Here is a 23,769-nt window from a genome sequence, read left to right as displayed (position 1 = left end):
CAGCGGAAGAGCTTCTCGACAGCTCTCTCCTCATCGTAGGTGTCGTCGCCGTACTGCACCATTTTCTGCAAGTCATCAACATCCTCACCTGGCTTGAAAGCCAGGTTCTCCCACTCCTTGCGGAGTGCCTGCAGTGTGGACTTGCGGGCGCGGTCGCTGCCGATGCGTGCCGCAGCGATGGCGTCCTAGGCCTCCTTGGCAGTCCGCTTCTGGGAAAGCGAGAACTGCATCTCGGGCGGGACTGCAGCGATGAGGGCATCCAGTGCCCGCCGATCCTCGTCGTAGTCGACGTCACCGTACCGGACTGCATCCCACATGTGCCGCACCTGGAGCCTCACCCTCATCACCGCGGCCCACTCGATGTAGTTGGTTTTGGTGAGGGTAGGCCACCCACCGCCGGGACCAAAGTCCCTGACCACCATCTGGACGCCGTGGTGACCATGACGCCGGTCAGGGGAGAGAGAGCCGTGCTGCCTGCGAGGGCCGCGTGCGGGCTCCGGGCTGCCGCCAGCAAGCCCGCGCCCGCCAGCAAGCCCGCGCCCGTCTGGGTTCCCGTCGGCGGGCGCGCGGTCCCTTGGGCCGCCGTCGCCGCCGTGGAGGTGGGCTGCTGCCCACCGCTCTGCTCGCTCCCGTGCCCTTCCTCTTGCCAGCTCCTCAAGCTCCCTGTCGGCGGTGATGTCGCCGGCGATGGAGCCGTTGATGCTGCTGCGCAAGGTCTCAACCTCTACCTCCGCCGCACGTGCCGCATCTTCCGCCGCCTCCGCCTCCGCCCTGGCTGCTGCCAACTCCGCTGCCGCCAGTCTGGCCGCCCTCGCTGCTGCTGCAGCGGTATGAGCTGTTGCTCACCTGCGCTCTTCTGCTGCGGCGAGCTCGGCGTCCTGCTGACGCCGAGTGCTCGAGGCGACCGAACGCCGAGACCGAGCGTCGGACATGGCGCACCTCCGGGGGGCTGCTGCGTGGAGAGGGGGAAGGGAAAGGGGAAGGAGGAGCAACCGGTGCTGCTGCTGCTGCTGGCTGAGAGCTCAATCGAGCTTGGGAAGGGGTGGAACAAGAGATGTTTAGCCTACAGGAAAGTGTGGCTCTGATACCAGATGTTAGAATTTCAATGGTTACTCTCATTGAGAAGAGGATGGCACTCGAGATGGGGCAATTTTCTGGTTTTCTTCATTCACTAGACACAAAAGCCATGCCTACCCGAGGGAGGTTGGATACATATATATAGCCATAGCTGGCTGCTAGCCTATTGCTGCACCCTCCTAGTCTAAAATTTGAAATTTGAATGGGATGCTGTCCTAGAGGGCATCCAAACTGAATAAAGCATAAAGGAGGCATAAAGGAGATGCTAACTGCTGCTGTCCTACTAACCGCAGCTGTCCTAGCAACTGAAAAATATGCTAAAGGGTAGATGCTGTCCTGAAAAAGGTGAAACTACCCAAAAGCAAAAAGAAGAATCACGACCAAGGACCACAAAGACTTATCCAACACTCACGTCTCCAAGATTTAGAGATCTCACGCTGTCCAAAGCTAAATAATATAAAAGGGAGCATGCCACTGCACTCCCTCCGTTCGCTGCATTTGGGTTATTGCGGAAGCATTCCACAACTCCCAGAACGGCTGGGAGGCCTTACCGCTCTCACTGAACTTAGTATCTGGAATTGTGGGGGCATCAAGTTTTTACCGGAGAGCATACAACAACTCACCAATCTCTTAATTCTGGATATTGCAGCCTGTCCTGAATTGAAGTTGTGGTGTACAGCAGATGAGAATGTGATGAAGCTGGCTCACATAAAAAGAAAAGTATGTATCCTGCCAAACCCATCTTCATATTAATAATGTTCCTGTTCTGCGCCTATTACATTCTGTCATCACATTGTGTAATTTATTCATTTCCTGTATCACTCCAGAGGATTCTTTCATGAGGATACAACTAGTGAGTTCTTATATGTTGATGAAGCAGCCCAAAAATATGCGTAGTTTAGTTGCCTAATGCCATTAAAGCTCACTAAAAAGTAAAAGGTCTGTTTTACCGTGCTGGTCATACCCAAAATAAACATTACAGATAAGATGCCTGAGATTACATTCGTGAAAACTCACAAGTTCGTGTAAATAAGAGAAAAAAGACCAGCATATTACTCCCTCATGTTAGTGTGCCTATCTAAACTTATGATGTATAGAAATGTTCGGGAATGGTCCTGTAGAGTTCTCTTAATAACTCCTAATAATTTGGGGAACTCAAGTAGTAGTGTTGGAACCTTTCAAAAAAAAAAAGTGTGTAGGACTCCTCTTAGGCTGCGTTCGTTAGATAGGGTTGAGAACCCAACTCCTCTGCACGGAAAACGGAGCAGTCCATTAGTGCGTGATTAATTAATTATTTGTTAATTTTTTTTTCAAAAATAGATCAATATGATTTTTTAAAGCAACTTTCGTATACAAACTTTTGCAAAAAACACACCGTTTAGCAGTTTGAAAAGCGTGCGCGCGGAAAACGAAGAGGGGGAGTTGGGAACCATGACATTCGAACAGAGCCTTAGACTAAATTTCGAGCATTTCCCCATCAAGATAGGCAATTAAACCACACATGTATCTGATACCATGTTGAATTCTATGATGTATTACCTCTTATGCCCCCACATCCTTCAACATACAGTGTCAAATTCTAACTCCTTTACTATCGAGCTTCCATTAATGCCAATAAGTCCATAACTGACACCTGTATCGCTTGGTGAAGCACCAACTGGTTTCCTTTACTATGTTTCCTATGTGCAGAGCACCACAGATCTAGGGCTCTAGGCGGTTTCCCTTGTGTTTTATTTTGTCGATAGAATAGAAGGGTGCCAATCTCTCTAGGCAAATGGAAACGAGGGTGAAACCAGCAAGTGCTACGAATCTTAAAGCTATGTGCAGCTGGCATGCTCGTGTCAATTATCACCTCGCTTCTTCCTTTATTTTTGCCCTTCGTGCTGTAACAATCTGCTTGTTATTTAATTTGGCCTTTTGTCTCTTTTTGTAGCAAGCATCTTGTATATATTATATTTTTTTAATCTTCATATATAATTCGAAGTTGATGCATCGCAGCATCTTATATATATTATATTTATTCATGCAAAAAGAAAAATCATAGTAACACTTGCATTTATATTACAGCGTTTCTGGTAACCTTAACCAGCCTAGCATGCTGCTCATAGCATCAACAAGACTACCACACACATTGGGCTGCAAAACCAAGGGCTTGTGTGCAGCCTTGTGCTGCTGCTGACAGCCAGATGAGAGGGATAATTAGCAAGGAAGGAGCATGAAGAACAGAGGAGGAGAAGGTGGAAGAAGGGGAAGATAAGGACATTGGGGGGATTTTTTTGTCATGCTTTTCTGTCCTTCAAGAATTTCTTTGCTGCAAGGGTAAATCCTTTTTAGTTCCTAGAAGTGTAGAAGATAAGATCATGCTTTGAGTAATAAAAGCATACGATGTTCGTGGCTTTATGCTTTTTATGTCCGAGAAGTGAGCTATTTTACGGTCCTTAAATAGATACTTACAATACCACAATTCTTAGTCTTTAATTTGTGAAATGATTTTCGTTCTTCAATTTACACATTTGTTTGTCCACAGGTCTTCATGCCAATAACAATAGAAACCATCAGGCTTGCCTGGCAAGGCAAAACTACTGGCGCACTCAGGCTCCGAATAAGTAAGTAACACTGTCGCTAGCTAGGAAATTTCAGTTCATGTGCGGGAGCATTTTATTACTCGGTCTCTAATGTCAGTATCGGATGATTGTTCAGTTATCTATCAGAGCATGATGACCTCAAGCGTTGTGTCTCATTAAGCAATTTGGAAGGATATACTAGTATAAGTTGACTTCTGAATGAAGCAAGATGACATCTTTTCTCGGTTTCAATATGCCCGAACAGGGGGTAGTAGAAAAGACTTGTGAGTTGTGACAGCTGTACTACAGTTGACTGCACAATTTACTAATGAGGATCACATGAATCTTACCCATACAGACAACCTTGAGCAGACTGAGCGTTTTAGCCACCCAATATCCTAGAGAGGGAGCCATGGCGCAAGTCGGTGGCATGCTTACCGCGGCCGTCCTCAAGATTGTGGCCGAGCAGATTGGTTCCATCATCGGTGGTGAGATCAAGCGGCTGTGCAACCTCAACGATGACCTAGAAGACATGAGGATGACGCTGGAATCTGTCTTGGCGTTGCTCAAGGACGCCGAGAGGCAGTCAGTTAAGAGCGTGGCGGTGTTGCTGTGGCTGAAGCGGCTCAAGTTCGCTGCATATGACATCTCCGACATGATTGATGAGTTCGAAGCAGATGCCATGACCAAAGCAGTTGCACCAAAGGTTCTTCTGTCAGGCCGATGTTCTTAATTTGATAGTACAAATTATTGTCTTTGTCCCATAATATAACAGCCTAGTATAGAATGGGACATACTAGGTTACTACTCCCTCCGTCCCAAAAAAAACCACAATCCTATCTATAGATTTAAATCCAGGATTGGGTTTGTTTTTGTATGGAGGGAGTATATTATGGGATGGAGGTAATACTAATTATAATTTATTATTGCTACGTATTAAATTAGAATTTTTGTTTTATACATACACGGTGTGTATGGCTCCTGGTTGGTATACGAGTGATTTTACTATTCCTTAAGATACTGAGAGGTACTGTAGTTTTAGTGCTACAATCTGTGCTAAAAATGAAAATAAAAAAATCATAAATTTTCATTTTCATTTTCATTTTTTGATTTCTTCCCATCTATTTAACCATATCAATTTATAATATCCCCATAACTATTGATAGTAGGATCTTTTTTTCTATTTAGTTTTCTACATGTAGTGCTCATAAATCAATGGTTTATATTAGTTCTGCAAGTGATAGACTACAAGTACTAAAAATATAACTCCTAGCACCTTCTCAAAAAATTCCATATATTTTACCAGCTTTAAAAGCCACTGAAAGACACCAAACTCTTAATAATTACAACCTCCGTCTTAGAATAATTATATTTCTAGGAGATTACATACATATTAGCAGCATGCACAAATGACTATAATAACTCTATTTAATAACCACATTGCACGCACACATTCCATACGTAAACTTGAAGAAAAGGATGGTCAGGAGATGGGGATGGAAAGATAGGAGGCTAGGAGACAATATATATATATATATATATATATATATATATATATATATATATATATATATATATATATATATCTTAATCTAACTAATTTGTTGGGTCCACCACATTGTTATAAATACAAATTTTTTAGATAAAATTTGAATGGTAGAAATGCAATTATTCTGGGAATAAATTGCACAAAACTACAAATACCATGACCAAATTATCATAGAACTATAGATTTAACTCGATGTATCACAAACTATAGATTTAACACCAAATTTATCATAAAACTGCACATTTAATAGGAGGTGTCACAAAACAACATATCTAGTAACAAAATTATCACAAAACTAGAACTAATTTAGTTAGAAAACAATAATCCAACAAAAGAGTGATCCTACCCTAAAGAACATAATAATGGTCCTAGGAATTTAAACCCTAAAAGTTGTAGTTTTGTGATAACTTCAATATTAAATAAGTAGTTTTGTGATACTTAGCCTTAAATATATAGTTTTGTGATAAATTTGGTGTTAAATCTGTAGTTTTGCGATACAACACGTTAAATGTGTAGTTTTGCAATAGTTTCATTCAAATACCTGTAATTTTGTGAAAATTTACTTTTATTCTGGGGTGGAGGTAGTACAAACTTTTTTATATCTCTGGGTACCCACTTAGTGTTGAGGTAACTGAAGTTCCACAAATTAGTACTACAAAAAGTGCAGTACCTTCCATACCACCTCAAGGATACTAAAATCAGTGATGTAATGTGTTCTAAAGGATAGTAAAATTACTTGTGTAATGTGTTTTCACACTACTTTACTATCTAATGGCAAGTACAAACCTTGCAGTGTGCAACTATCAGCTGTTGTTTTACAGCGTGGTCCAACATTAAAATGGCCAAAAATATGAAGAAGATGAGGGTGCAACTTGAGAAAATCGCGAAACAAAACAAGGATTTCAATTTAATGCCAGAGAGCAGCTCCACTGTACAAGTACTCTATGATGATCGGGCCACATCTCCAAACGTGGAAGAATCAGTCATCGTTGGAAGGGCTCAAGACAAGCAGAGGATATTATTTTACTTATCTGATAAGATCTTGACCCAAGATTTCATTATCCTTGCAATATATGGCATGGGAGGTATTGGCAAGACAACCTTAGTGCAGTTAGTTTTCAGTGATACGAAATTTAGAGAGTATTCTCTTGTGTGGGTCTATGTGTCCCAGGTGTTTGATTTAAATAAAATTGAGAGCTCTATAATTTCACAACTACCCAAAATGGATCTTAGCATGAGTGATTCAGAGGTGGCACCTACCAATAGGAATATTCTAATAGTTTTGGATGATCTTTGGGAGAATAATGGTTTCAAATTAGATAAATTGAAGCTTAAGCTAAAGGTCAGGACGGGAGCCAAGGTGATCGTCATAGTTACCACACGTGATGAAGACATTGCTAGGAGATTTTCTAATGTTGAACCCTACAAGCTAGAGCCCTTGACAGATGGCATATGTTGGAACATAATAAAACAAAAAAGTGCTTTTGAAGATAGAGGTGACAAAGAACGGTTGGAACAGACAGGAAGGGAGATTGCAAGGAAATGTGGCAGTGTGGCATTAGCTGCTCAATCCCTTGGGTATTTATTACATTCCAAAAGGCTTGACGAATGGGAATCAGTGAAAGACAATGATATTTGGAATGAATCTACCTTAGAAGATGCATCTTCACCACATCATGTGCTTGCATCCTTGAAGTTAAGTTATGTCAAAATGCAACCAAGCTTGAAGTTATGTTTTGGATATTGTGCAATATTTCCTAAAGGTCAAAAGATAGTTAAGGATGATTTAATTCACCAATGGATTTCTCTCAACTTTATCAAACCATCAAAGGTATATTCCTGCAGACAACTTGGTGAGATGTATGTTACTCAACTGTTGGGGATGTCCTTTCTTCAGCGTCCGAAGTCACTATATGTAAGTTACTCCGTATTCCCATTAGTGGCCAGTTCTATCATCTCTCACCTTAATTTATGGAGTTTTTATAACTCTTGCTTAGTTATTAGGAGGAAACCATATTATGGTGCTCTAGGGTACCATAATTTAGTGTTAATATAATTTGTGTCACCTAATGGTAACTTATGAAGGACTTTAAAAGTTCTCTTCATTGGTCATTTATAAGATCTATGGGTACCTTAACACTAGGGTATAAGAAGGTACCAAGAAGTTAAAAGAAATGTCATTAAGTTGTGGGATTCTCTATTAACACTAAGAGTTGCCTCAATTATCACATATATTTCGTCCGTTTCACAATGTAAGACTTTCTAGTATTGTCCATATGCATATACATGTTAATGAACCTAGACATATATGTGTATAGTAGATTCATTAACATCTATATGAATATGGACAATACTAGAAAGTCTTACATTGTGAAACGGAGGGAGTATTTTCTAATTTATAACTTGCACTGCCACTACAACAAAAACCTTATGTAGAGGCACTTTTGTTACTTAGAATATATGGAGGCATTTTTAGCATATATTATTAAATTTATCTTGTAGGGCATCTTTTCGGCCCTTCACAATTTGCATGATACCGAAATTTCTTGAGGCATTTTAACCTTTGTAGAAACACTTCTTAGAATGTTAATATATCCTAAGTAACTAGATATAAGTAACATAAGGCACATATCTATAAGTAATGATGTGAGGTTGAGATGGTTAGATTAATATATGAAAGATAAAAGAGAAAATTCCCAGTGTACCCCTCAAACTCTGCACAATACCTTATATGACCCTGAATTTTGCTCATTTCCTTATATACCCTGAATTTTAGTTTGGATTCCTTCATATCCCTTTCGTTAGTTGACCGTTAAATTCTTATAGAAAAGTCCATTTTGCCCTATGGTATGAAAAACATATAAATTTATGGAATATAGAAATATGTTGTATGAGACTTTTATATTTATCGGTCACAATTTCTCATGTCTAAAGTTAGATAAGTTTAACCAATTTAATAGCTGTTTGGTTACAGTCACAGTTATGATAAATTAGGTCCCACGCATCACTTACTTAAAGAAAATATGGCAACATATATTCTCTTTAGGCTTGCCTAACTGTAATATAGCCAAGTATATATGGTAACTTTTCTTGAGAAAAATGTTGGTAAAATATGGCTAGCAACCAAACAACCTCCAAGGCTCGACTGAATTGTCCAGTTTACTGAGTTTAATGGACAACTAGTCTTAACTTTGTCCAAACTCTACTCAACTGAACTGAACTCTACTCCATCCTTTTGGGAAATAAAAAATATTCTGATGTTAACATGTGCTACTGTGTGCGGCAAACGATCCTTCTAGCTTCATTTTCATCAAGCTACTTGCTTCGTTCCTTTTTAATAGTATATATAGCACATAAAGTAAGCCATGTTCTATTTCTGCAACATCCCAACTCCTTTGTTGTGTCAAACCAGCAACAACCAGCTGGGTCCTTAGTTACTCTTTCCTTTTTCTCTTCTCAACAAAGACCGCACCAATTCCCTTGTTGGATGAATTATTGTAGCACACTTAATCATCATGAATCTCACCATGCTTGCGCATACCAAACATGGTTAGTTCCTATAATTATGTTTTCTTAATCACTACAACATGAGCTAAAAAACTTGTTCTTCCTCGGTATTTTTTACTGTACTTTTACCCTTACTGTTAGTATTCTGCTACCAATATTATAATCAATAGAAGAAATCTTAGCCATTAATTTATAAGTTATATCGATGCAAGTGATCCCCCAAAAATGTTGTAGCTAACCATAGGAAACAGTTATACCCCTTTAATTCTACTACCAATAAGTGAGGTGGTATCATAAATAAATATGATCTATGAGATGAGAAAAGTTGAATGGTTTCGATTGATTCTCCTACCATTATTTTTTGGAAGTCTACATTGTCTGTTGCTTTCATTGTATGCAACATGTTATTGGCCTTCATTACAGATTCTAAAACATGAAATGACAGGAATATGAAGTCCTCACGCTGATTACTAATTGCTTTATGTTACAGACTGCTGGAGATTATCACGACAATTTTATATTGTTAACCATGCATGATCTGGTCCACGACTTGGCAAGATCAGTCATGTTTGATGAAATACAGAATGATGGTTTGCAAGGAGACACTAGTGGAAGAAATTGCCGCTATGCTTTGCGTACTGAATTTAGCAAGCCATTGGAAACATTAAGGGCACTGCGTTTTATGGGATGCAGCATAGATAATAGACTTCACAATGATTCATTTTCATCTGCTAAGTACCTGCGTCTGTTGGATTTAAGTGAGTGCTCTATACAGAGATTGCCAGATTCTATTGGTCAATTGAAGCAGTTGAGGTATCTTAATGCCACAGGAGTTCAACATGAAACGATTCCTGATGGTATCACCAAGCTCTTGAAACTAATGTATCTTAGTCTTCGGGGATCTTCTGGAATCCAGGCATTGCCAGAATTTATGGGAGAAATGGAGGACTTGATGTATCTTGATTTATCAGATTGTTCAAGAATAATAAGATTGCCAGTGTCATTTGGCAAGCTAACAAAATTGGTTCATCTGGATTTGTCACATTGCACTAGGGTTAGAGGTGTATCGGAATCCTTGGAGAGTCTCACCAATGTTGAATATTTAAATTTATCAAACTGCAAAAATATTGGAGAGCTGCCAGGAGCTTTGGGTAACTTAGGAAATTGGAATATTTGAACTTATCAAGCTGCTCATACATTCTTGGGGGGTCGGCAATGGAAGTTTTGGGTAAACTTACCAAACTTGAATACTTGAATCTGTCATCAGAATCTTCTGATATCGAAAGACTACCTGAAGCTTTGTGTAGCTTCAACTATCTTAAATATTTAAACTTATCAGGTTTCAAGAAATTAGAAAAACTACCAACGTCATTTGGAAATCTCAATAGTTTGATGCATTTTGATTTATCACATTGTCTTCAGGTTAAGGGTATACCAGAAGCCTTGGGTGGACTTACCAACCTCCAAGTTCTAAATTTATCACATTGCTACAACATTTTCGAAAATGACGTGTATATTAGAAGGAAGGTAGAAGCCATTGGTAATCTCAAGAAACTCCAGTATTTGAACTTATCGGACTTGCTTAATAAAAAGTGTCATGACAAATCAACATATGTCAGTTTCTTCGAGTGTATTAATACCCTTTCGAACCTTGAGCACCTTGATTTGTCTCACAACGAATATCTTAGGAGTTTACCTGACTGTTTTGGTAGCCTCAAAAGGCTACATACACTAGATGTCTCAGGCTGCAGCTTTCTGGACAAGATACCACCAAGCATCCATAACATTGATAACCTGAAGTTTCTGCATGCAGATACTCGCATTTATTTGGGGAAGTCCATGTTTTGTCTATTGAACGAAAGTTCAGTCTCATTGCCGCACTTTGTGGTCCAAGCAAATGCCAATGGCTCTGGCAGCAACCTTGTTCTGCTTCAGGATGTAAATCCACCTAAGTTGGAGATAAGCAGTCTTGAAAATGTGAGGTCCATCAATGAGGTCCAGATAATAAAACTTTTGGAAAAGCAAAGAATAGAAGAGTTGAAACTTGAGTGGGCCAAAGATGCTGTGAGGTTTGTGGAGGATATTGAATTGCTAGGAGAGATTATTCCACCAACAAATTTAATGGAGTTTGAGATACATGGTTATAACTGCACCAAGTTTCCAGCATGGCTAATGGGCATTGCTCCTTATCTCCCTAATCTTGTTCGTCTTACCATGATGGATATGCCCTGCTGCATCAGCCTACCACCACTTGGTCAATTACCTAATTTGAAAGAGTTAACTCTTGAAAAAATGAAGAGCGTCACAAAAATTGATGGGGACTTCTGCGGTGGCCGAAGGCCCTTTCCTCGACTGAAGAAATTTGTCATGCGTGATATGGAAAGCCTGCAAGTGTGGAACACAATATACTGCAGTGGTGTGGATGGTGTGAGCGAGTTTATGTTCCCTATACTTCCTGAGTTGAGCATATTTCGGTGCACCAAGCTGAGACTTACACCATGCCCACTAAGAGCCGAGAAATGGAACATTTGGGGAAGTGATGGTGTCATATCCTCATGGGAAGAAAGTGCGGCAGATATCATCGCATCCTGCTCCTCTCCTCTAGTGACTACTTTGAGTATCAACTGCAAGGTTTCTCTTCATGAGTGGAGGTTGCTTCACCACCTCCCGGACCTCAAAGGCTTAATTATCAATGATTGCAATGATTGGACTATCTCAGCAGAGATCATCAGAGCCCTCTCCTCTCTAGAATCATTGACTCTGGAGCGATGGTATAACCAGGCCCAGCTGCCAAATTGGTTGGGTCAGCTCGTGTCTCTTAAGGAATTGAAAATAAACAGGTTCGAGATGAACGAATCACAGGAGGACATCAAACATCTCATGTCGCTACAGAAACTATGTCTGCATAGATGTACAAGCATGACAAAGCTACCAAAATGGGTGGGAGACCTCGTCTCTCTCCAAAAATTGGAGATCTTGTCCTGCCCAGACCTGAAGTATTTGCCAGAGAGCATGGGGTGCCTCACCTCTCTCAAGAAACTTAATATCAGCTTTTGCGATGACATTGAGTCCTTGCCTGAGGGTATAGAAAAACTCTGTAAGCTTGAATATATATCAATGTCAGGCTGCCCTAAATTGGTTCCAATTAGATGATAACAGAAAGAAGATCTCTCATGTGAAAGAAATCGTATGTGTCCTGAAAAGCTATATATCTGCTAACTTTTTGCCTGCGTTCTATATTTCTCGCCGTCTTTTCAAGTACAGAATTTAGTTCAGTTTGTACTTTTTTGCCTGCATTCTCCCATGCAGAAATGCCATCAATTTTCTTATATCATTTATTCTTTTTTTTCTTTTGAAATTCCATCTTTTAGAACCAACTAAGAAGGTAGCCCGCACATCCGCGTGGGCATGCATCATAGAATGTGTTGCTCAGATAAATTTTTGACCTTTTTGTTAGCTTTATGCCATATAATATTTAATCATCCTTTAAGCAATTATCTATAATCTTCTTATCATTTAAAATACGGCGGACTTAGTATGTTTAGAAAACATATCTAACAAATTAAATGTGAATTAAAAGATAGTTTTTTTAAAAAAAATTGAATGTTTAGGGGCTAACTTTTTTATCAAATCTTAAAATACTATGATTGCTAGCAAATGTGTTCTATTTGTACCATCTAGCTAGCCATCCTTTTATTTGGTTTATATGGATGCACTTTAATTATTACTTACATATGAATAAGACAGAGGAGATATACATGCATCCTAGGTCTCATTTTCTTATAATATGTGTGATCTATTGTACTTTTTAAAAGAAAAATCTAATCAACTTGACCCTTAAATATTAAATTTAATAGTAAGAATTATAACTTCTAAATCAACTATATACTGTAATTGTAGTATTTTGCTTATATTTGCAATAATATCTGGAGAAATTCATAATACAGTGGCGTATGATAGAGAAAAAATAATTAATATCTAAGCACTTAACTAAAAAATGATGCATGGTTATGGCAATGGTTGTTTCAATTTAAGTGCAAAGTATGAAGCAAAAGAAGTTATAAGATTTTCTCCAATTAGTTCAATTAATGCAGTTCATATTGGCATTTTTTCTATTTTCTGTTTTGTTTTATACAAGTCTTATTTTAAGTTTAAAATCAGTGATATGTTAAATAGTGATGGAGTGTTACACTTTTTATGTCAACATTTTTGAAAAGAAATGAGCTACCTTTTCTATAAGCATGTAAGACCGATATAGGTTCTCACTATTAATTGGATGTAACATGAGACTATACCAAATGCATGAATTTGTAGAGTCCTAGTGTGAGAAAAAACCTATATATGAATGTTTTATGTAAAGTGTGCACGAGGTTCCATGTAACCTAGCGTGAATATAATACAATCGGAGGGCTAAATATAATTGTGCACTCATATTATTAGTTTTTGGAATGTGATTTATTATGAATACATGCTTGAATATCTATGTGTGATATACCAGAAGTGCATTAAACACCATCTAAAATAAATTAGATGGTACTCTCAAAATCTATTAGATGGTAACATAACATAGTTTAGATCATTTAGGTTTACTCGGATTATTTGAACACATTAATTTCAAAAAACATGAAGTAATTGGATTGTTTTCTTTTACTAAAGCCATTGGATTTTTTAAGTAGTGACTTGGACTATTTATATTTGAGTTAACTTTTTTTTTCCTAATTTAGCTATTCATGTTTGGAAAACAATATATGGTGGCATGATTTGTATTGTTGAATTATTTCATAATTCTTTTATGGCAATACGGATGATATGTAAAAGGCCAATGGTATATGTTCCTCCGATCTTTTTTATTTAATATATTTTTTCTTAGGCACTGTATATTTAATTTAGTTTTCATGTTTACAAAGTAATATATGACGGTGTCCTATGTTGCTAAATTATTTCATAGTTATTTTATTATTTGGATAACATGTAAAAGGGTAGGGGTGTTGTCCATAAAAAAATGTTTTATACTTGGATTTTATAGATTTATAATTTTTTTGGATAATATGGATTGAATTTAGCTATGCATGTTTTTAGACTAACGTATAATGATGTAATTTTTGTTGATAAATTTTTATAGTATTTCGTTACTATTTGGATGACCTGCAAAATGCTTGGATCGATTGTTCCCAAATTTCCTATTTCTTATGTAACAAAATATAGGCATATGCTTATTTCATTTTTTTCTGTTTGATTATAATAGAGCAAAAGTTAGATTAGACATCGCACATGTAGCTTATAACTATTGATTGCTTCACTTTAATAGCTTATGACTAATGAAGAGCGTATAGCTCGAGCCAAAGAGGGAGGGGGTGGTAGTGTTATGTGCGTATGAGCGAGGGAGGTGGAGGTGACTTTCTTTTTCTATTTTTCCTAAATGATTTAAGTGAAATCCAATGATTAGATGTTTTTCTTGGATTTATCTGATTTTTCCCCTAATTTTTAAGACATGATATGTTTCTAGTGCTTGAAAATAATAGGCCATGGATTTAAGTGGAAACTACTAATGCTCAAATTTCTAAGATTCTTTTCTAGCTAGTTTTAAAATATGACACGTGGTGACTTAGTAGCACTCCAAAAAAATGTTCAATGAATCTTTATTATGTAGAATAATTTAAGATGACACCAGTTTTTTTAATGTTTTGTGGTTGTTTGGTTGTTGCTGGTATGTTCAAATGATGTGTTTTAATTTTTATATAGCCAAAATATGAGTAATATAGATGTTGACTTAATTAATTATAAATAAAATTACTGTTCAAATAAATTAAAAATCGGATGATGTTTGGTTGCCCTGTAAAGGATAGGACTTGTTCGAATAATGTATTTTAGTTTTTATATAGTAAAATATGGATGAGGTGGATCCTAAATTTTATTAGCCGTTTTTCTATTAAAAAGATTAGTTAAAAAAATACAAGAGTCAGGAGAGGGTGGAGAGAGGAAAACGTACGTGCGTACATATATACGTACGTACGGCTGGAGCGGCAGGAGGGGTGGGAGGAGAGATTTTTTTAATAGATTTAATTAGTTTTGTGTTAACTATAATAGATTTAATGTCATAAATAATGGACTCACTGATTTAAGTAAAAATTAAAGGGTAGGATGTTTTCAGAATTTTTTGATTTTTTTCTAATTTATTAAAATGCCACGTGGTGACATGAGAGTGTTTATAGAATGTACATGTGGCGGTTTAAGAGGCGTTTGTAGAATTAATGTTTACTGAACTTTTTTATATAATAGATAAATAGTAGATTACCACTCAACAGTTTAAAAGGAATAAAACTTTTAGTGACTGTCTGCCAGCTAAAACTTGAAAAGCGCAGTTTCTTATCGAATTTTGAGCTTAACTCCGTTCTTTTCTTGTCATGAATCTGAGAAACATATATATTCCGTTTCTGTGAAATGCATTTCATTCATGTAAACTACAATTCAAGCTTCGAATGTGACTTTATTTGTTTTGCAGGATTTTGAAGAGCTGATAAGGATCAATTGACATATAAAATTGACTACGGAGTGCACAGTAGGCTGCAAAAAGTCAATGGCCACCTCTACCGTTAGTGTTCTACCCCGATACATCGATTTGGCACCTGCCAGGACCTGAAAGATTTGCAGGAGAGAACGGGATGCATGTCTTACCTCTTTCAAGAAACTTAAGATAAGCTGTTGCAATTACATAGTATGGGTCCACAAATTGGTTAGGTTTTCTAGCCTTTTCCAGTGGTTGTTATGATTTCTACACCATGCTCTTCTCCTCCGCCGATGTTGAAGTTCGTACACCAGTGTTATTGCTGCCTCACGCCATTTCACTTTAGTTCTGCTCCTTCTTTTGCCTTTACCATCTTCGCTTGGGTGTCCTTGGCTCCAATGTTTAGCGGCCCTATCTCATATGGGGCTAACTTCCTCCAAAGACATTGGAGGGTGTTGAACCAGTTGGCAATTTGATGAAGCCTGAATAAATATGACTTGATGCGGGTGACATGTGGTAGTAACCTTTAGTGGACCTCCCTTCCGTGGGGCTTCTATCCCCCAAAGGGCGGCGGCAGCCATTGATCCAAGTAGCTCCTTGGCAAAGTTGGACTCTTGATGGCTTGATGTAGACAAGCACAACCTTTGATCATTGGAAATAGAGATGGCTTGTGCATGGCAGAAGACCCTCCGGCAATCTTCGATTCATTGTGCTTCAAACTTGGGAGCTAGTGGTTCTGGAGTTTAGCCTTCAAGCACCTCTTCTTTCTTTTCTGATTGTTTGTTTCATGTGCTCTTTTGATAGGTTGTGGTATTTTCTCTTCCTTATATTTCCCGTGTATTCTCTAGTACTTTCATCTAGAGCACGTTTGCTTGCGAAGTCAAAAAGCCTTGTATAAGACTGTTGAAGTAATATATTCAAGCGAGGAAACTCTCCTGTCTGTCAATGCATTGTTGAAAAAAATTACATCAAGTCAGTTTCATCAATGAAGTCCATGTAGTTCATTGTGTCAGAATCTACGTATTTAATGAAGGTAAACCCACTACACTCATTATTTGCTCGATTTGTAAAATGTTTGATCTTCAGCCTGAATGTATTTTCAGGGTTCATTCTTCCTGCAACATGGTCAATTGGTTATACCAGTAGATGACAATTATGCTTAGGCTTAGTTCTTTTTAGATTATTCACTGAATTATTGAAACAGACTATTTGCTCCATGCTTTGAAAATATATATTTTGTCAAAAGGTTTCTTCTACAGTATTACTTAGACCACTTATTTTAAACATTTCATAACAAGTGGTATCAAAGCCTATGGAAGGTCCATGATAGATTGATAGAGATATGATGGAGGTACTCCACATAGCAACGACCACACGGGAAGTCTAGGGATGGACATGGACGCACGGTGGAGCACGACATAGATCAACGAAATTTGATCGGTGGATCGAACACTTCAGGCGACGGTCTAGACCGCTCGATGGTTGCAATCAACAAGAAGACGACTAGATATGGTGCTCAGGTTGATGGTGGCGGAAGCGATTGGTGATCCAATCGGTGGAAGCAGACACTTCGGACGGGTGACTCGAATTTTTCAATGAGCTATTTTCAACAGGGAGTGGCAGTCCCCCACGCTTGGGTTTTCTAGCCTGCGAATATCCAACGTGACAAGCGTGAGCGACTGCCCCTTCCGCTACCCTTAATCTACCCTATAGTTCAACAAATGGTCTCACTCATTATTTCATTTATCACTCAACGGTCCAGATCATCCGTGTGAAATCCAATGCTCCAGATTGACTCCACCTCCCATACCTCTCCCCCTCCCGCATAGGCGCACACCATCCCCTCCCCTCAATTGCGCCATCCCCCACGCAACCGCTAGCCACTCACGCCCTCAGCCCCTCCTCGCATGTCTCACGCAGCGCCGCAATCGTCGCCCGCCTTCCGCGCTGCACCGATTCCCCGTCGCAGCCGTTCTCCTCCACCTTCTCAGGTGCCGCCGCCGCCAGGGAGGCGACGCCCCCACCGAACCACGCCGGGACACCGACGCCCACCTCGCTGATCCCCTCCCATCCTCCGCCGCTCCCCTCGCGCCGCCGCCGATCTCCGCCTCGACGACCGGCTCTGCATCGTCACTCCTCGCGATCCCCTCCCGTCCTCCTCCGCGTAGCCCCTGATCTCTCCTCGACCTTCTCCGTGCCGCCACCGATCTCCGTTGCCGAATCAACATCGCACTCGCACGCCTGGCCAGTCTCCTCCGCGCCATCATCGATCTCCGCCGACCGCTGCTTTTCCCGTCGGAAGCTCCATTGCCACCCGCGCAGATCAACCACTTCAATGTCGGTCTTTCTTGTTACCTTGGCTCCTTGCGATGGTATGATACATGTTGTTACCTTGTATTCCATATTTGCAGGTTAATGATGCTCCTATTAAAGCCCTGAACTCCCCTGGCATATTTGCAAGTGTCCAAACTCATCAGGGATGTAATTATACTGTATCATGACTTTCAACACACAAAGACCTGCGAGCTAAGTGAATGAGTTTAGAAAGTGATGCATAAATGCATTGAGGTATCGTGCTGTCATCTCATTTTAGGTAACTTCCTTTTGTTGTTGCGCCTTTATCATCAATTTATCTCTTGTTGTAATCAATTTTGCAGAATGCTATACCATCACAACAGACCAAGAACTGCAGCTGGTTTCCAATTTTTGTGAGAATCTAACTTTAAACATCCTGCTGATCCTTCACTTCCACCATTTATCTTGATTGGCCCAGGAACTGGTTTTGCACCTTTGCAGATCTCGACCACACAATTCTCCCAACTCTGCTATATTTTTTTATTATAACGCATTATAGGGATCTGCGCTCCAATTTCAACAAATATTGTTTATATTTCTGCATGTGCAGCTAAAAATATTATGTTACATGACTACAATCTTATGTTAACATGACATGTTCTTATACATTTATACCTTAATTTATCCATATTTGAAGGTGTGCGAGGGAATGATACTCTCCTTTAACAACTGAGCAAAATGTTGGCGTATGTGTGCTGGGAGGTGGATGATTTATTTACACTCGCAAGAATTTTGGTGGGTTAGGCCAAAAGATTGACACTACACCTCTGACGGGCTAACCCAAACCCTCATCTTTAACGGCTTCGCGCATGGTTAGTGATCTGTGGTCACTGGTGAGTCCAGACACCTTTGACGGGTGGCCGGCCATCACAGGTGACACCCACCTCTGACGGGCAAGTTACTAGAAGGCCGTCAGAGGTGTTGGTCTCCGCTAGCCTAGGGCGAGTTGGGACCCGTCACAGGTGACTTATCTCTGACGGCCCTTTAAATAAAGGCCGTTAGAGGTGATGGTCTCCGTAGATATAAGCTGTCACAGGTGATCTACCTGTGACGGCCCCAAAAGTAAAGGCCCATCACAGGTAGGTCACCTCTGACGGGCCTTTATTTGCTAATCCGTCACAGGTGAGGTTACCTTTGACGGATTTTTGTTTCGACCCGTCACTGATGAGTTAATTCCAGAAAAAAAAATGCTAAATATTGGTTAGCCTCAGGATTTGCTAGCCATGCCCTCTGAAACACAGATACATCACAGATATATTCCAGTCACCCCCCAATGTAACATCACAGATCCATCTCAAACATTACAGATCACCAACAACACAGATCCATATAAAAAATTGACATCATTCACATATGCAGTTCAAATGCCACAATTTTGCACAGCAAATTCACACCCCTGAGAGCCACAATTTCGGTCGTTGCTCATAGAACCGCATATATACTTACCAAATAAATTAAAGCCATAATGTCCTCGACCTCCACGACCTATCAATAAGGAAAAAAAAGGAGAAAACAAATAAATAGTACAACGTAAATTGTAGTTGATCAAATTTGATGACAATTTAGTAAACTACCATAAATATTGTACATATGAAAGTAAATTACATTGCACTCCATAAAAACATATTTTTTTACATCACAAGAAATTATAAAAATATCTTTTTTACATGACAATAAATTATCTAGCCAAGTTCATAAGTCTATTTGACGTGAAAACGTTCTTTCTTGTTCATTATTTCTGTAAGAATGAAGGTGCACACTTCGCCTCTGATAGCCGGAGGGGGGGGGGGGGCTATAAAGATCCAAAACTTTTGGCGACCGACGGACCTACCAGTCATTGAAACATAATCCTCCTGACGACCCCATCTGTCAGGCTCCTTCGCTTGACGAAACAGTCCGAACCCAGGACTACTCATCGTCAAAATATACCAGAACCAAAGGTGACATGCACTATGAAATATGAACCCAGGACTGATCTTCATCGTCAAAACAGCAGCGCCGCCATAATGAAGGTAGCACGTGCTTGTCGCGCGGGCATATTTGCTAGTATATTTAGAAAAGTCCAAATTAACTTAATTCAGGAAGTCAAAGAAAAATATCCACGTAACAAATGTAGAAAGAAATGTTTGGCACGAAGATTCCATAGTACGGAAAGGAACGGCCCCGTCCCACAAGAAAAACGGGACTGAATTCACACGTCATCCCGAACCGGGTCGCGCGCAGAGGGGAATTGAAGAACATTGACGCGTGCGTACAGGATGCATGATGCCACATGAAACACTAGTCCAGTAGTCCCGTAGAGCAGCAAACCAGACGAAACCATCGCGCTCCAAACGCGCGGTGCCAAATTCATATTCCAACCGTATACAAGAACAAGAAGCACAGCAAAAGTTTTTAGAACATGAAACACACGCACAGCACACGAGACCGTACCGGACGAATAATTGAACTCCAATGAGACCCCCTGTTCAACGGAAACAGCTAGCTGGTAGCCGTGTTGCACGACACCGTACGTGCGGCGACGGACCCAGCCGGACCGGCCGCCGCGAGCTAGCCGCCACCGGCGACGTCCCGTCAGGCGGCGAGCGCAGCACAGGGCATGCATGATGCGTACGTGACTAGCTACGTGTACGTACGTGATGCATGCGCTCTGGATCGGATCGATCGCGGCGTGGAACACGAGCCCAGCGTAGCGTCACGGACTCCGATCCACGCCGGTGGCCACGCGGCAAGCGGACAAAGCGAACGGGAAGGAGCAATATTTGCACACACAACATTTGCAACGCAAAGGCATCGCAATCCCGATTATTACACATCCATCCTTCTCCAGCATGTGGCTGCCATCCTCTACGGTCTCCGATCCCTTGTCAAAGATGGGCAATAGTTTCCTCTTAGAAAGAGAGTTCACGTCTCCCCATCTCCGGCGTACGTGCAAACTGAGTAAACATCTACCAGAATGGCAAAATGTTTACGGAAGATGGTGGCCGACGAAGAAAATGGCAATGGTTATTACATCAAAGAAAAAACATGTCCGTTAAGCTACGGAGAACAAAGGCGTTTCTTATTTTATTTTATACCACTCTTATTTTAAGTTCAGAATATGCGTTATGGATCTTTAAATTGTTGGTTTAGTTATGAGTAGAGCAATTTGGATTAGAAATCAGATGTGTGGCTTAAAAATTATGTATGTTTTAATATTATTGATTATTTCTCTTTTTAGTTTGAGAGCTATAAAAATATCAAGGAGAGGTAGCGGGGAAAGTGCGAGCCGAGGGGTGAGGGGATGGGTAGTGTTGTGTTTGTGCGCATGTGACGAGGAGGGCGAAGTTTTGGTGGTGGGGGGGGGTTTCTTTCCTATTCTTTTCTAAATGATTTAAGTGAAAACCGATGATCTTTTGTTTTGTTCCTAAAATTTCAAATATTTTTTTCTAATTATTAAGAGATGTAAGACCGAGCGGCTTATGATTTTCTTTAAAAGTAGATATAATGGTTGAAAATAATGGATCTACAAATTGAAGTCGAAACCGATGGTCAAATGTTTTTCTTATAAATTCTAAAATTTTATTTTTAAATTTAAGAATTAACACATGCCACTGTTAGTGCTCTATAAAGAATGTACGATGATTTAAGATGATATAGTAATTATTATCAATTTTTTATTGTTCTACAGTATTTTTTTATTTGGTTGACTCGCATAGGTGTCTACAAATGACATATTATTTACAGTGAAAAATGGGTAATATGGATATTAAATTATTTATTTATTTATAAATAAAATGATAGTTCAAATGAACTTAAAAACCAGAAGTAACTTATGATATAGTCATTTAGCTAATTGTTGTTTGTTTTTATATTAATTTTTTAATTACTATTGCTTTATTGTATAAAAAATAGAATAAATTCTTTATTTATTGATTAAGATGTATCTATTTTTAGTTGTCTCTTCATAAATATATTTATATGTATACAGGGATATTAAAAATATGTACACTACAAATGTAATAATATTTTTTGACTTATTATAATGTCGAAATGAGAGGTGTACTTTTTGGAACATTAACCAAAGTTAGGTTCATTTAATTTTTTTCATCGTATATCTAATTTAATTATTGTTAATTTATATATGGTGATAAAATCTATATCATTAATTTTTCCATAATTTTATAATTTTTTTGAATTGGACACAAAGGTCAAAAAATATAACCAAAAGTTACATATTTTTCTCAAAGTTGAATTATAGTGAATATGGGCCCCTAAATGTAAAATAGTATAAATAATGCGGTTCGTGCGTAGGCATGGACGTCTTGTGATTAAAATAACATTATTTTTATGATTTAGGTATCATAGTTGCTTAATTTTTTAGCACAAATTTTGATTCCTAACTAATATATTTTGGGAACATTACATCTGTGTTCTTTGCTTTAAGTTCGCAAGTCATCCCTTCTTACCTCCAGGTGCGCGCTTTTCAAACGGTTAAACGGTATGGTTTATGCAAAAAAAATCTATACGAAAGTTGCTTTTAAAATCATATTAATCTATTTTTTTAAAAAAAGGCTAATATTATATTAATCATGCGCTAATGAGTTGCTTGTTTTGCGTGCTCGGGAGATTAGGTCCCAACCCCATGGAACAAACATAGCCGGTTCATTTTACTTTTAGAACCATAGATCTAATTTAATTACCGTGAAGTTATGTAGAATGATAAAATCTATATTACTGTTTTTTCAAATTTCTTCTAATTGTTTGAAATGCATGCAAAAGTCAGAAAATATAGCCCAGAAGTAACATATTTCTTTTCAACTTTTAATTACAGTGAAATTTGGTCTTTAACCGTGAATTTGCTCGTAAACAATATAAAGACATCGATGGATAAAAAAAACAATTATATGATTTAGACATCTTAGTTACTTAAATTTTTTAACAAATAAAGCATGAAAATAGGAGAAAGAATTAATGGAAAATAGAAAGAGGGAATCGAAGGAAGGGAGGCGTACGTATGTAACTTACAATATACGTACTTAATGCTCGGTGGGGCCGGGTTTAGTAGATGATATTTTAAACAAAAATAAATCCAATGGTTGTAAATAATGGATCCACTAAATTTAATGAAAATCAACGGTTATTTGTTAGAGTGTCATGTGGCGGCTTAGGAGCGTTTATAGGATGCCAAATGGCGACTTAAGAGCGTTTGTAGAAAGTTTAATGGACTTTTAGTAGATAATAGATAGATGTGAAACACATCTAGGATGATAATCCATCTTTTCCCATGCCAAGGAAAAACAAAAACCAAATCACCTCTTAGTGTTGCTTAGTGCTCAGGTGCATCCTACTGGGTAGTCCCCTCTACTGAATCCATGCATGAGCACCTCGAATCTTTAGTTTTCCCCGAACCCTTCCCTCTAGTGTTCTTGACCGAACTCATGAAATTCGTGCTGAATTCTTGATCTTCCTGAGGAGATCTGCTGGGCAAAGTTTCACCATGAACTAGCGAAGCTCTAGTTTAAATTTCACAAAAATTCGATGTCGTTTGATTGAGTTTCTACCTTTTCTTCAGATTTTCCTACACCCAGGTAAAAAACGGAAGTTCCCATTTTTGCTAAGTGGGTATATATCTTGGGAAGATCTCCGGGAGAAGATTCACGATGGCTAGAGAAAACTGGAAGCAAACTCTGAAAGCACATGTTGCCGCTGGCAGCGGCCACCTCCCTCCGGCACAATGAGGGATGTCAGCTTTAACAACGGCAGGAGCTCAACACACACACAATGCGAACATACACTTGGAATTTTTTTATTATTATTTTTGAGAAACACAGTACAAACGTAGACGATCACAACGTGCGCACACTGATCCCTATGTTTTATTTATATGACTCAAAAGGAACGGCCCTGGGAGCTCGATCCTTCTCACACCCCCCACGACGCAGGACGTGAAGAGCGAGTCCAGGGCCGGAAGCTAGACTCGGTACTGCGACTCCAGGGGGTCTAATTGCACGGCGTCACACAACTCGTGAGCTCATGCACAACACGTACGTACCTGACAACAAACTAACAGACTCGATACTTGAACAGAGCGAGCTTGTTGATCATGAGCAACAATCTAGGGACCGAACGCAGAACGCGATTTTATTGTGACACTGCAGATGCGTGATTAGCTAGTAAAATGGACACGTACGTACGTACAGTTCATTCCTCACACCGCGAGCCGTAGCAAA

General features: G+C 39.3%; 1 protein-coding gene and 1 long non-coding RNA gene across 2 annotated transcripts; both read left to right on the top strand.

Annotated features, from left to right (window-relative positions):
- The first annotated feature begins 4,053 nt into the window (after positions 1–4,053).
- Positions 4,054–11,850, top strand: LOC4350060 (putative disease resistance protein RGA1). The gene is made up of 4 exons (XM_066305444.1): positions 4,054–4,347; positions 5,984–7,109; positions 9,198–9,848; positions 10,037–11,850. Exons 1-4 carry the CDS (start codon positions 4,054–4,056, stop codon positions 11,848–11,850), a joined length of 3,885 nt encoding a protein of 1,294 aa, XP_066161541.1.
- A 5,230-nt stretch (positions 11,851–17,080) lies between these two features.
- On the top strand, positions 17,081–18,185 carry LOC107279423 (uncharacterized). The gene is made up of 2 exons (XR_001541269.3): positions 17,081–17,770; positions 17,860–18,185. It is a non-coding gene; the product is annotated as an uncharacterized lncRNA (long non-coding RNA).
- Positions 18,186–23,769: the final 5,584 nt, after the last annotated feature.

Source organism: Oryza sativa, chromosome 11 (assembly GCF_034140825.1).
Source record: "Oryza sativa Japonica Group chromosome 11, ASM3414082v1".
NCBI lineage: Eukaryota > Viridiplantae > Streptophyta > Magnoliopsida > Poales > Poaceae > Oryza > Oryza sativa.
This window is presented reverse-complemented; position numbering and strand designations above follow the sequence as displayed.

Bases quoted from the DNA above. Each gene is read 5' to 3' on its own strand.
- LOC4350060 (XM_066305444.1), top strand. From the start codon at position 4,054: ATGGCGCAAGTCGGTGGCATGCTTACCGCGGCCGTCCTCAAGATTGTG. The intron at 4,348-5,983 runs GTTCTTCTGTCA...CAAACCTTGCAG, and splicing joins CCAAAGCAGTTGCACCAAAG to TGTGCAACTATCAGCTGTTG. The intron at 7,110-9,197 runs GTTACTCCGTAT...AGACTGCTGGAG, and splicing joins TCCGAAGTCACTATATGTAA to ATTATCACGACAATTTTATA.